Below are 14,172 nucleotides of genomic sequence, written 5' to 3'. Positions count from 1 at the left end.
AAAGAAATGAGTTTCAAATGGAGAGGAAGGGTCGAATTGACAATTTTACCCTTGTAAAACTTTCCTTTCCGTTTCATTTCCTATTCCATACTGAATAGTCAATAGCCTTGAAAAGTGGTGGAGAGAGGTATTGATTAGACAGAGAAAGTGGTGGTGAATGGTGATAGACTTTATTGGATTGTGGAAATCTTTTTCTTTCTTTCTTTGTAGAGAGACAAGAGCTTTGGATTCCGTTGGCTTACTTTGAATGAGGCCAACAATGGTGGACTCTAGTTACTCCATGAAAAGGAATCAAACAAAAAGTAAAATAGAAAGTATTATTGGACAAATAAAGAGAGAAGACTTGGTAATTCTCACCCATGTACCACTCCAACAGTTATACTGTAAGTTGTAACTCCTCTGCACAAAAAATTACATTATTTTTTTAAAAAAAAAATAGAAAATACTATATTGTATTTTTTGAAAGATATTGCTTTAATTGAGAGTTTGAAAAACGTTACAAATTATTTGGTAATTCCCTAAAATTTTAGTTTTGTTCTGACTACCTATTGTGTTGAACAAAGTACGAAATGGGAAAATGAAAGGGGTTCAAGTTTTTTTTTTTTTTATCCGTTTGCCAAGCATTTTGCAAAGACTTTTGAGTAAAAAGGCTCCATCATCGCCATGCACGGAGTTTTTTTTTTGGTGTAAAAGCAAAAGAAAGCCTGCAGTCTGATCTTTTGGCCACCTGTTTCCAATTACCACCCATCTTCCTTCAATCAATTCTTCTCTGTTTTTTTCCAAGCAACGTCCGAAATTACTTGTTCGACTGGTGCTTTTTCTTCATTTTCATCTTAGGCTCCATTTATTTCGATTTAAAATGGTTTTCAAAAAATGATTTTTGCATTTTACGATGTTTATTTCAACGTAAAATAATGATCAATGAAAAATATTTTCCTTTTAACTAAAAATTCTTCTTTAATTTTCGAAAAATTGTTTACGGTTTTGAAAACCGTAGACCATTTTTCGATTGTGAGTATCTCATTCTTAAATCAATCGACTTTGCCAAGACTTGCTCAGAACCTTACCGAGACTTGATCGAGACTCGCCCAGGACCCGTTCGGGATTGCGCCAGGACATGCCCATGACCTGATCGAACTTAAACGGGACTTGCCTGGACCTACCCAAGACCTGCTCGAGACTCGATTCGGACCCGCCCAAGACTTGACCGGGACCCACTCGGGACCTGCTCGAGACCCCGTTGGGACCCGCCTGGGACCTGCCCGGGACCCACCCGAGACTTGCCCGAGACCCACCCGGGACCTGACCGGGACTTGACCAGGACCCGCCCGGAACTTGCCCGAGACCTCACAGGACCCCCCTGAGACTTGACCGGACCTGCCATGGACTTTCTAGGGACCCGCCCGAAACCTAACCGGGACCCACCCGAGACTTGACCGGGACCTGCTTGAGACCTGCTCGGGACCCCACTGGGATCCGCCTGGGACCTACCCGAGACCCCATCGGGACATGACCGGAACTTGACCAGACCTGCCATGGACTTGCCAAGGACCCACCCGGAACCTAACCGGGACTCGCCTGAGACTTGTCCGGGACTTGACTGGGACTTGCCCGGGATGCCGCTGGGACCTGCCCAAGACCTGCCCGAGACTTGACCAGGACCCACCTGGGACCTGACCGGACCTGCCTGGGATTTGCTCGGGTCCTGTCGGGACTTGCTCGGGACTCCACCATGCCTTGGGCTAAATGATCACGCTCATCGGTCAGGAACTCTTGGGGAATCAAAGCCACCAAGGCAGCGAAGGGATTACCAGTGAGATTACCTCCAAATTGGTTGAGCGGCCTACCCATCGACCACTCGAAACCGGGGGGTTTCACTCAAGAACTACTGGAGGAAACGGTATTCTGAGTCTCGAATGCCCGAGCATCAATAAAGGCGACCACCTGAGCATCCCTAGGACTAGGTGCCCAAGATCCAGCATCCGCCTGAGTGATCTTCTCATTGCACGCCTGAGCCTGAATGTTTGCCTCAACAGCACTGGACGGGTCTTGGTCAAGTCCCGGTGGGGTTCCGGTCAAGTCCCGGCAAGGTCCCGAGCAAGTCCCGGTCAAGTCTCGAGAGGGTCCCAGGCAAGTCCTGGGCGGGTCCCGGTCAAGTCCCGGCGGGGTCACGAGCAGGTCCCGACGGGGTGCTGGGCAAGTCCCGGGCGAGTCTCAATCAAGTCTCGGGCGGGTTCCGGTCAAGTTTCGGGCAAGTTCCGGCAAGATCCTGGGCAAGTCCCGGCGGAGTCCTGGGCAAGTCCTTGCAAGGTCTCAAACAAGTCCCGTGCAGGTCCTAGTGGGGACCTTATTAAAAAAATATTAAAAAAAATTATTTTTCGTGTGCGCGGTAAGAAAACAACTTCCGTCGAAGTAAACTGAGCCTTAAACACTTCAAAATATTAAAGAAAGATTTGGCTTATATGCTTTAAAAAAAATTACAAAAAATTGTATATTGTAATTTTAATTTTTATAACACCTAAACCAAACCAAATCAAATCCGAAAGGATATACTTTGGGTCAATTAAGCTTTTAATATTGGTTACCTGTAATACTTTTGGGTCAAATTTAGTGTTATTTTCTTTTTTTATTTTTATTAAAAAATACTTTGGCTCTTTTTACCTGTAATACTTTGTCTCTTTTTTATATTCTTTTTATATTTTTATTTTAATAATTTGGGTCTATTAGCTTTGTTTGGTAACCGGAATTGGGGTTAGATACTGTAGCTTTTAGAGAAATGTGACAAATTAAACATCCACCCATCCGTACCCAATCTACTAAGTGACCATTTTACCCTTCCCTTCCTTCTAATTTTTTTTTTGTTCTTCCGGTGAACGACTTCGAACCAAATCATCATCCTGCGAGCCCTTCTCACTTTCTCCCCCACCCCCAAACCTTTGTCCTCCGGCCACCACGGCTTATAGATAAATTCAAACACACTGATATCGTCTTATATAATAATAGAACAAATTGTGTTCGATTAACATAAGAAAGAATCTGATCAGCTGTCCCTCTTCCAACAGTAGCTGCAGGGATCACAAAGGGGATGGCAACATCCTATTCTGCTTCATCAACTAATATCATCCCAACTGCGCCAGCTTCTTTCACTGCCACACTTTTTTCCAGCTTTGACTCCTTTGAGCTCTCTGCTTGTTGACAGACCAGAACCTTCCCTCTGGCCTTGGTGCTATTCAAGGAACTCTCTAAATAGTAACTACAAGAACAAGTAGGACAAAAAAAAATAATTCGAAGTTTTCCTTGATGTTGACATAGAAATTGTACCGACTATCATAGCAACCTGAGTCCCAACACATCTTATATACTGCAATCCTGGCCATTGGTGCACCACCTCTAGCTCCTCCAGCTGCCAGCCCCTTAAAATTCATGTTTGTCACATAGCGACCAGCAGCCGTTGAGGCTGTGTGGCTACCATGACCAGAGCTGTCCCTCGAAGATCTAAATGACATTGTGCTTACTGATTCTTCTTCTACTTCATAACCACCACGGAGGGGCGAAGGTTTGGGGGTGGGGGATGGATGTTTAATTTGGCACAATTCCCGAAAATCTACAGTATCTACCCCACAACCCGTTACCAAACATCACCTTAGTGATACCAAAGCCTTTGTACAATTCTTCGAGTTTTCCTTTTCAAATCACATGGTCCCCTGCACGCTGCAGCGCATTCAACCAAAAGAAAGCTGACACTTTGCATTCTTTGACGGGATAGAATTTTGATACATCGACTCCCAAGTCCCAACTAACCTACTATTTGATTTTTTTAACATAAATTAATCTAAACTAGACACATATTAAAGTAATAATTACTTGATTTCAACCCTTCACTTCCCAGAAGATACCAATTACTTGTGCTTCTGAGTTTCCTCATCATACCTTTCTAGAAAGATAACCATGGCTGAGCTTTTCCTTTCTCCGTTAATCCAACTGCTGTTTGACCAATTGGCGTCTGGCGAGTTGCTCAACTTTGCACGCCGATATGTGGGACTCGGAGAAAAGCTGATCAAGTGGAAGCATGCGTTGGAAGGAATCCAGGCAGTCCTTGATGATGCGGATGGAAAGCAGCATGATGGGAAGACAGTGAAACTGTGGTTGGATGATCTTAGAGACTTGGCTTACGATGTGGAGGACATACTTGATGAGTTCTCCACGGAAGCTTTGCAACGCAAATTGAAGGGAGGAGATGATGATGATCAGGCCAGCACAAGTAAGGTACGGAAACTCATCCCTACCTGTTGCACTGGTTTAACTCCAAGTGCTCTTAAGCTCAATCTTAGGCTGGTTTCAAAGATAGATGAGATCTCTGCTCGATTCAATGATATCGTGACACAAAAAAATCAATTGAACTTGAAAGAAGCTGCTGATCGTGGGAGATCAAACAGAAGAGGAGGCACACTGGCGCCAACTTCTGTAATGACAGATGCTTATGTTTATGGCAGGGAAAAAGATAAAGAGGTTTTACTTGAATTGTTGCTGGGTGAAAGACGTAGTGATGCTGGAGATAAAGTTTCTGTGATTCCCATTCTTGGTATGGGGGGCATTGGAAAGACAACTCTTGCCAAACTTTTATTCCATGATGAAAAAGTGCAAAGCTTTTTTGAGTTAAAAGCATGGGCTTGTGTTTCTGAAGATTTCAATGTTGTTAGAGTCACAAAAGCAGTTTTGAAATTGGTCACCTCTGAAAGCTGTGACGACGACGATCTAAATTTTTTGCAAGTCAAACTAGAGAAGAATCTGAATGGGAAAAAGTTTCTAGTTGTTTTGGATGATCTCTGGAATGAGAACTATCATGACTGGACTATCATGCGTGCTCCTTTCCTAGTAGGGGCTCCTGGAAGTACAATTGTCATCACAACTCGTAATGAAAGAGTTTCATCAATAACACGGTCCATTCCAGAATACCATTACCGTTTGGAAGTGCTGTCAAAAGATGCATGTCTGTCTGTATTTACCCAACATGCACTGGGGGCAAGCAACTTCAGTGCACATCCAAACCTTAAAGATATTGGTGAAAAAATTGCTGAAAAGTGTAAAGGCTTGCCTTTAGCTGCAAAGACCCTTGGAGGCCTCTTGCGCACTACACAAGACCGTGACGAGTGGGAAGATGTACTTAAGAGCAAGATATGGGATATACCAGAGGAGAGAAGTGGAATTGTTCCAGCTCTTATGTTGAGCTACCATCATCTCCCTCCACATTTAAAAAGGTGTTTTATGTATTGTTCAATACTCCCCAAGGACTATGAAATTGAAGAGCAGCAGATGGTTTTGTTATGGATGGCAGAAGATCTAATTCAGTCACAACAGGGGGACAAGCAACCGGAAGTTTTGGGTAGGAAGTGTTTTCGTGAGTTGTTGTCAAGGTCATTTTTCCAACAATCAAGCGAGGATGGAACACGATTTATAATGCACGACCTCATCAATGATTTGGCCCAATGGGTTGCAAGAGATATATGCTTTAGAATGGAGGATCAAATTGAGGGTAGTAATGGAAGGATATTTCCCAAAAGGGCTCGACACTCTTCTTACTTAGGTGGTGAATACGACATTTTTGAAAAGTTTGAGGCATTCTCTGAACTCAGATGTCTACGTACCTTCTTGCCTCTTATGCTTCAACATCATGGGCTTTGTTATTTGACTCATAATGTTCCTCATCAATTGTTGCCAAAACTACCATGTTTAAGAGTGCTCTCTTTGAGTGGGTATCGCATAGCTGAGCTACCGGATTCAATTGGTGATTTGAAGCATCTACGGTACCTTGACCTTTCTCACACTTGGATTACAGGCTTGCCTAAATCAACAACCACTCTCTGCAACTTACAAACAATGATTCTGGAGGGATGTTCTTATCTAAAGAAATTGCCTTCAAATTTGGGCAACCTGGTCAACTTGCGCCACCTCAACATTATCAATGCATATAAGCTGAAAACAATGCCTCCTCAAATAGGCAAATTAACTCATCTCCAAACATTGTCTAATCTAATTGTGGGAAAAGGCAGTTGCTCCGCGTTAAGAGAGCTAGGTTCTTTGTTGCATCTTCGAGGCACACTCATCATCTCACAATTGGAGAATGTCACTGAACCAAGGGATGCAAGCGATGCTAAGTTAATTGAAAAGACTGATCTTACTACGTTGTGCTTAGAATGGAATGCCGAAGCGTATGATTCACAAGACAGAACAAGTGAGCTAGATGTACTTAACATGTTACAACCTCACAAGGCTTTGAACGAGCTCACTATCAGGCGCTATGGTGGAACAAAATTTTCGACTTGGTTAAAAGGTCATTCATTTCCTTGTATGGTGGTGCTAAGGATTGAAAACTGTAAAAAGTGTACTTCATTGCCACCAGTCGGCCAACTACCATCACTCAAACAACTTTTCATTAGAGGCATGGCAAGTGTGAAGGATGTTGGTGTTGAGTTTTATGGGGAAGGTTCCTCACAACCTTTTAGATCCTTGGTGACCTTACATTTTGAGGATATGGCAAAATGGAAGAAATTGAGCCCTAATGGAGAGTTCCCACACTTGCGTGAGCTTTCAATTGCAAATTGTCCTAAGCTATTGGGGAAGTTACCAAACCATTTTCCTTCATTAGGAAAAGTTGCTATAGAAAGATGTCAACAGTTAGTGATTTCAATTTCAAGCTTTCCAAAGGACTGCGAACTACAAATTGAGGGGTCAAAAGGGACTATGTGCGATAGTAAGGTTGACTTTGGCTCACTACACTTGAGTTCTCTATCAACAATTTCAGAGTTCACACCTCTTCCAACAGAAGGGCTTCTTCTCGAAGGACTAACTCAAGTAGAAGATCTAGCTTTTGAAAATTGTGAGGAGCTTACGCCTTTGTGGTCAAATGAAGTGGGATTACTACAGCCCTTCCCCAATCTTCGTGTTCTAAGGTTTGATAATTGTCCGAAACTAGTTTCTTTGGCAGCAAAAAAAGCAAACGAGAAGCCACAATCGGATTTGCCTTCAACACTTAGAGAAATTCGTATCTCTCGTTGCAATGCCCTGGAATCTTTACCCAAGGCAGTGATTTACAACAACCCGTGTCTTGAGCGTATTAATATTAACGGATGTGATTCACTGAAGCACTTTGCAATAGGCCAGCTACCTTCAACCCTAAAGCGGCTACGTATAGAGTCTTGCAAGAATATGGTGATTTTGGTGGATGGGGATGATACCAACAGTACTTGCAGTGTCAACTCAACTCTTCTTGAGCACTTGAATATTTCTAAATGTCCATCCCTCAAATCCTTAATCAGGAGTGGAGAATTACCTGCAACACTCAAACGCCTCCATATTAGTTATTGTTCAAAGCTGGAGTCAATAGCGATGAGCTTTCATCACAACTTGTCCCTTGAAACAATTGTTATTGGGAGTTGTGAAAACCTTGAATCCTTAATCCCAAACGGAGAACTGCCCGCAACACTCAAATTGCTAAAGATTTACTCTTGTTCAAAGCTGGAGTCAATAGCTAAGAGCTTCCATCACAACTCGTCTCTTGAAAAGATTGATATTCATAGTTGTAAAAACCTTAAATCCTTACCCACGGGCATACACACCCTTAGCCATCTACACAAGATTGATATTAAGGATTGTCCAGCTCTCGTTTCCTTACCAGACGGAGGGTTACTCCCTAGCAACCTTAGAGAGTTAACGATTGATAATATGGCACTACTACCCAACTGCATACACAGCATCAGCTCCCTTCAAGAATTGAGGATTTGTAGTAATCCAAGCGTGGTATCATCCTTTCCGGAAAAGGGTTTTCCTGCCAACCTAACATCACTTGAAATCGTGAATTGCAACTTCACTGAGGCCTTGCTTGAATGGAGGCTGCACAGGCTTACCTCTCTTCAACATCTTAAAATTATTGGTGGATGTCTGAATGTGGAGTCCTTTCCAGAGAAGATGCTGCCTGCGTCTCTTACTACCCTCTTCATCGGAAGCTTCCCCATTCTGAAATACCTGTCTTCCCTTCGAGACCTCGCCTCTCTTCAACAACTGCAGATCAATTGGTGTGAAAATCTCACATACTTTCCAAAGGATGGCTTGCCTCCCTCACTCCAGCAACTTAGTATCTTCAAGTGTCCTCTGCTGAAAGAACGCTGCAACAAGAATAAAGGACCAGAGTGGCCCAAGATAGCCCACATTCCTTCCGTTCATATTGACTCGAGGTTCGTGTTTGACTCAGAATAGGAGGAATCCATGCCTGACTCGGAAGAGGAGGATTAGGGAGGTCTATCGTCAATTGACCCCCAGATTTTGCTTAATGTAAGACAACTGTTGAGAAGTATATCCAAAGGTGAGTTTATTTGCACATTACTTCTTCTGCTTCCATTGGAGAACGCTCAGTGCTTCCTTCTGCAAATAACTTGGGTTATCTGATTTTCTTTCACATTCTTCATCTTCTTTGGAAGATTTTTAAATAATTTGCATTTATTCTTATTTCTCTCATTCTTTTGGGGTTCAACATAGCCGTGGGCGGGTCCACTATGCAAGTCATCGCCATGAGCCACACACATCACGCTGTTCAAGAGGCCTCTAAACTGTTAGTAGCAGGAGGAGAACATGCATCATCCCACACAAATATACTTGTAATCTCTCCAGGTAGAGTTCATATTTTCCTAAGAAACAATCTGGATGTTTTGGAACTTAGGTTTGTATATTTGTTAATTTTCCTGTTTGGGAATTTTATGCTTGTCATTGGCATTGCGTTGATATAAAAGGCTCTTTTGTTTTTGTCTAAATGTTTGCGTTGGAGAGATCATGTTGCTCCTATTTATTAATGTACTTGATGGGTTCACATAAATGCATAACAGGTGTTTGTTAAATTGCTTCACCGACCAAGCAGAGAGTGAAAGCCTCCGAGCATTGAATTTTTTCATTACTATGAGTGCCTTTCTTGGCTTGACAAAAGAGAAGAAACCTGTAAGTTAAACACTCCCAGCCTAAACACCAAACCTAGAGCATATATTGCATTTTCTCCAATGATTTGGCATCACACCCTTGTTGGTGGAACCCGAAGTATTCAATGAAGATAATGTTGGTCATGAACAGGATATTGATGGTAATGTTTTGCTCCTTTGTTTTTTATGGTTTATTCATTGATTAAAAAAAAGGGGGTATTAACTTTATTGCATTGAAGGAACCATGCGGACACGTGTCCATATATTCTGGGCAAGTCCTTCTGGCGAATGCCTTTGGATTGGAGGAAGGAGATGATGGAGTGGACGAATTCGAGGGAGGCTTCGTGTAGAGAAGGGTTTTGGGAGAGGGCTTTCCCTGAGTCGACACCCATGATTTCAAGGCAGAGGATTTTCTCTTTGATTTGGAGGGAGATATTTTCATGGGTTGGTGTGTAGAGTGGGTGGTTTTGGAGGACGCTTTTGGGTTTGCTGCCATGGGATCGATAATCTGTATTATAAATAGCTGGAGAGTGGAAGAATGTCACAAGGGCTCCCAAGACAATAATCACCAGCACAAGTTTCAAGGTAGGTTTGCAATTTAAATTCCTATCTTGGACGGAACTGTGGAGGGCCTTTGCAACATCTTTAAAATCTCTTCTTCTTTGAAGCTTTCTTTTGTTAGATTCTTCACTGTACCAAGAAGGCCCAAACTTCATCCATGCATGTATAAAGGAAGTGAAAGAGAACCCAACAAGCAACAAAATGGATGGCAATAATTCAAATGGCCGCAAAAAAGTTTATGATGTTGAAGACAACTTTTACATACAATTGCGGATGGGACCTGTGGCCTCTTGCCACCTATGACTTTTATGAGTCAAAATGGTCTTTTTATTGCACTGTAACATATCTCTTATTTTTATATAATATTGTCTTTATTTTATTCCCTGAGTCTTAATGACTCAACCCTAGTTTATATTCTAATAAGAGCTAATGACTCAATCCTAGAAAATATTATAATAGTTTGCCTATTTAAAAGCCATTATGTTATGAATAAAGTAAGCAGAAAATTATTCCAAACTTTGTGTTGGAAAAAGGTTATAGGTTCCCTTCAATAAATTTAAAGGGTTTAGGTTCCCTTAAAACCTAAAAATTTATCCCGTTGCGTGTATGTAAAAGCATTCACGTAACAAAGTACATGTAGCATTCAATGATGATTTTCATATTGAATTTTCACTGTCACGTTAGGAAGTAAACACTTAGACGAATGTGTACCATTTGTCAAAGATAAAGGAGCAGCTTTGCTGTAGTAAATACTTTGTAGTATTGGCAACAAGGTGTTTTATGGAAGTTTAGGGTTTCAGGGATGGAAGGGTATTGCTGCTGGTGAATATTGTAGACCACTGAAGCTTCATAAGGCTTTCCTGATAAATGTGGAATGGGTTCTATTGGGGGTTATATCATGGGGTTTGTGTAGTGGGATTGGGTTCTACTGGAAACCTAGCACTTCGCCTCTAAAAAAAACTGTAAAAATTATGGACAGCAAGAGAGAGAGAGAAAAGAGAGTGGTGATAGTTTGAAGTTTCTCAGATTTGTACTTTTCTAGGCAGGGTGGAAATATGACAATTGGAAAAGGTCAAGGGGAAAATTGCAGTGTTATTTTGGCTATGTCAGATTGGGTAAACACTTTCCAGATGTGGGTGTATTTAGCTTGTAGCATAGGAACTTATTTGTGATAGAAACATTATATGGTATCCAGCAAAAGAAAGATTAAATATGAATAATAGGGTGGTTAAAAGATGAACATCACATCTCATGACTAATCTCCTCTGAGCATATAATATAGTAGAAATGCTATGCTGGCATATATATATATATATATAGAGAGAGAGAGAGAGAGAGAGAGAGAGAAAGAGAGAGATCCCACAATCCAATCAATGGGATGTGCCAGTGTCTGGAGGATACAGAGAAAGCATGTGCACCACAGGTGCTTCAAAAGGGTTTGGCAGGGGCAAGTCGCATTTTCCCTGAAACAAGGACGGGCCAGCAGGCAAGCCTTTGCAAACGCATAAACATTGCTTAATGAGAACAGAATCGTGGCCAACTTCCATAAAATAGGATTTCAATGGCCCCTCTATTCTTTCCAAACAAGAAATAACAAATACTAAACAAGTCTTCAACAGATTTCTTGCATATATGATGTTCTTTACTCTTATGACAAAAAGTCTATGTCATTAGCTTACCCTAAAAGGTTTCTCATTAAATAAGGTTGCTTTTGGGGGTGGAAAAGTCTCATTCTAGGTTATTCGAAACAGTAACTAGGATTTTAATATTAAGAGACATAATTACCTTTTTTTAGATGATACTTATATTGATATGAAAAACCAATATGGCATCTAATATTTTAACGAAGAGGCGTAGATGATACCTATATTGATCCAAAAGACCAAGATGGTATATGATACTTTAACGGAGAGATACATCAATATCTCTCACAATGCGACGTTTGTCCCATACACCTCATAATATTATTTAAAGGTAATAAAACAAAAACAAATACAAAATCAAAACCAAAACCAAAACCAAAATGCAAAAAAACAAACAAACAAAAAAGTTTGGGTGTCAAAGAGGTAGTTGGCCATCCCAAAATTGCCAAATGGGGGTGGCTTCGGGCCTTAGGCTATCCTATGGCCGAACCATCTCCAAATGACTAGAGGGTGGCTGAAATGGCCTTGGGGTGGTTTCAACCACTTTAGGCGGGCCATAGAAGATGGCCAAAACTACTATCCTTGGCAATTTGAGGATGGTTCGACCACCTCTAAATGGCTAAATAAGAGTGGTTTTGGCCACCCTCGACCGAAACCACCACACCGTCACTACTAGTTTTCCACCACCACCATCAAGTGTGGCAAATTATCCCTTTGTTTGCTTAATTCAAATCAATACAAAATATGGAAATATAGGCAGAACTGACGACTTCTTTTGGTGCCAAGTGTTGATGAGGCATACCAGATAGATTAGTCATAATCAAAATTAATATATTGAATTAATGAGTCCAATACTCACATAGCAAATGTTCACATATAGGCTGTGCAACTCTTTTTTACCTTTTTTTTTTTTCTTTTTCCTTTGGGTTATATTATTTTTTTACCTTTTTCTTTTTCTTTTTTCTTTTTGTTGTTATTTTGGCCAAATTTTATAGTGTTTCGGGTAGTGGGAGAGGTGGAATAGAGAGAAGAGTCCATATCATTTTGATGTTATAGAAGAAAGTCATTCTATTATTTTATTTATCTACCAAAAGCCAAAGTTGCTTTAGAAATGAGTAAAGCTACGGATTACAGCCTCATTTTACCTTCATTTCACTTTTTTAATATAGCAGTCTCGATCAATTAGCCCTTATATTTTTTTTTACTTTAACAAATATGTTGAAACTAGTGGCTCATATTAATATCAGTAGAAGGCTAAGTAGTTGGGAGTGGAGTAAACGTCGCGATAGCCCCTACAAACTTAATTACGCCCCCGCAGTACGGTATGGGGTACTTTGGGGATTTCTTCAATATGTCCGTATAAGTAGGGTTTTGGTTTTCCTATATACATGTTATGTTGTAACTCTGGATCATTAAAATAAAAATATAGCCGTCTCTATGTGGACGTAGGCAAATTGTTAAACTACGTTAAATTTGTGTTTCGACTCTCTCTCTTTTCGATTCTATATTGTTCATCAATTATTGTGCACGGTAACAACAACTTATAAATGTAATATGTAGCAATATTACTTTTTAAAATTATGGTAAGTGATGGGTTAGGTTAGGTTAGGTTAGGTTAAGGTTATATAATTCTTTGCTCCAATTATCATTCCATCAAATGAGTAACGAGATAAATGTGTCATTTCCTTATTAGAAATGTTTACATCTTTGCTAATTTGACATGTTCCATCTGCCCTTAATCAAAAAGAAAAAAGAAAACACCAGTAAATAGAGCATGCTAAATTGCTAATTCAGCGAAATTGTACATGAAATAAACGTTAAAATGCTAATAAATTAAAAGTAATGCTACATACTACATCTTCATTTCACTTTCATTATTGGGTTGACGTGGACAATGCTCACCAATTCTTAATTTTTTTAAATTAATAAATACTGTCACATCAATCCAATAAAGCCGATTAGAACGGAGTGGGTCGGGGAGATGTGAGATCTAACATTACTTTAGTTGCTTTCATTTTCAAGCGTGTACGAGAGAAGTGATGAAAGTGTCAGCCGACCAGCTCTGCAAATGTCTTTGAAATCTTTCATGGGATATGTTGTTTGGATTTGGCAGAATCCGTGTACCCAATTCTTGATTCATGCACCAATGCCCAATTTTTCTTTCGCCGTCGCTGGAAAATGCATGAATTTCAAATTCCTTGGCGAAGACAATGCGTGTGGTCCTGTGTGGAAGGTGCAGTGCAACAGCAGCAGTTGTCATACTTTTGGATCCCAAATATAATAAAAACCCATATTACCATTTATGATTCACATGATTATAGTGGATGTACGAGGAAGGAATTTACAAAGTTGCCAGCATACCTACAAATTAAGTCAGAAAGGAAGATGCAATGAATCCCCACTTCACACATGCTATGTGTTTCATCATGTTATGGAGATCCATGATATAATATATGCTACATATATTAAATCAAATATATATTATTATTATTATGTCCATTTGGGATTATCTATGTATGCATATATGCCACACTTCACATCCACGATGTGCTACCAATACCATTTTGAACAACCCCCACTTGTGTTTTTTTTTTTTTTTTCCTCTTCAAGTAATAAAAAAATTCAAAATTTAAATGTAATCAATTAGTTCTTAGAAAGGATTTGGCTTATGTGGTGTAGTTTTTTAAACGTTTCATATTTAATTTTAAATTTTTTTATGGGAAAGAGAGTGAAATTAAATCTGAATAATTGAAAACGCTATAGCTTATATACTGTAGTTTTTTTTTTTTACGGCACTCCAAATCCTTAAAAGTATCGGTCAATATAATTTAGGCCGAAATAGATATTGGATCGGCTTGGGGCCAAGCAATTAGTTCTAGAAACATAGTTAATGGAATTTAGACTTAAATGGTTATCGAATTAGTAGTGGAGACATGTTATCACCTAAAAATAAAAGATAAAAATAAATAAAAAATTTTTTTTTAAAAAAAAAACAAAAACAAACA

General features: G+C 40.1%; 1 protein-coding gene across 3 annotated transcripts; it reads left to right on the top strand.

The window, feature by feature from the left end:
* The first annotated feature begins 3,846 nt into the window (after window positions 1–3,846).
* On the top strand, window positions 3,847–9,903 carry LOC132177058 (putative disease resistance RPP13-like protein 1). Of its 3 annotated transcripts, none has more exons than XM_059589267.1 (5): window positions 3,847–8,359; window positions 8,533–8,664; window positions 8,877–9,124; window positions 9,203–9,548; window positions 9,646–9,903. In XM_059589267.1, the coding sequence occupies exon 1, from the start codon at window positions 3,949–3,951 to the stop codon at window positions 8,251–8,253; it is 4,305 nt and encodes a 1,434-aa protein (XP_059445250.1). In that variant the 5' UTR covers window positions 3,847–3,948; the 3' UTR covers window positions 8,254–8,359; window positions 8,533–8,664; window positions 8,877–9,124; window positions 9,203–9,548; window positions 9,646–9,903. The 3 variants fall into 3 exon arrangements, with proteins under 3 accessions (XP_059445250.1, XP_059445249.1, XP_059445248.1); XM_059589266.1 differs by having other exon boundaries at window positions 9,632–9,903; XM_059589265.1 differs by having other exon boundaries at window positions 9,203–9,903.
* The last annotated feature ends 4,269 nt before the right edge of the window (window positions 9,904–14,172 follow it).

Source organism: Corylus avellana, chromosome ca4 (genome assembly GCF_901000735.1).
Source record: "Corylus avellana chromosome ca4, CavTom2PMs-1.0".
NCBI classification, from domain to species: Eukaryota; Viridiplantae; Streptophyta; class Magnoliopsida; order Fagales; family Betulaceae; genus Corylus; species Corylus avellana.
Note: the sequence above shows the minus strand (reverse complement) of the source record. Positions and strands in the feature narration are given on the sequence as shown.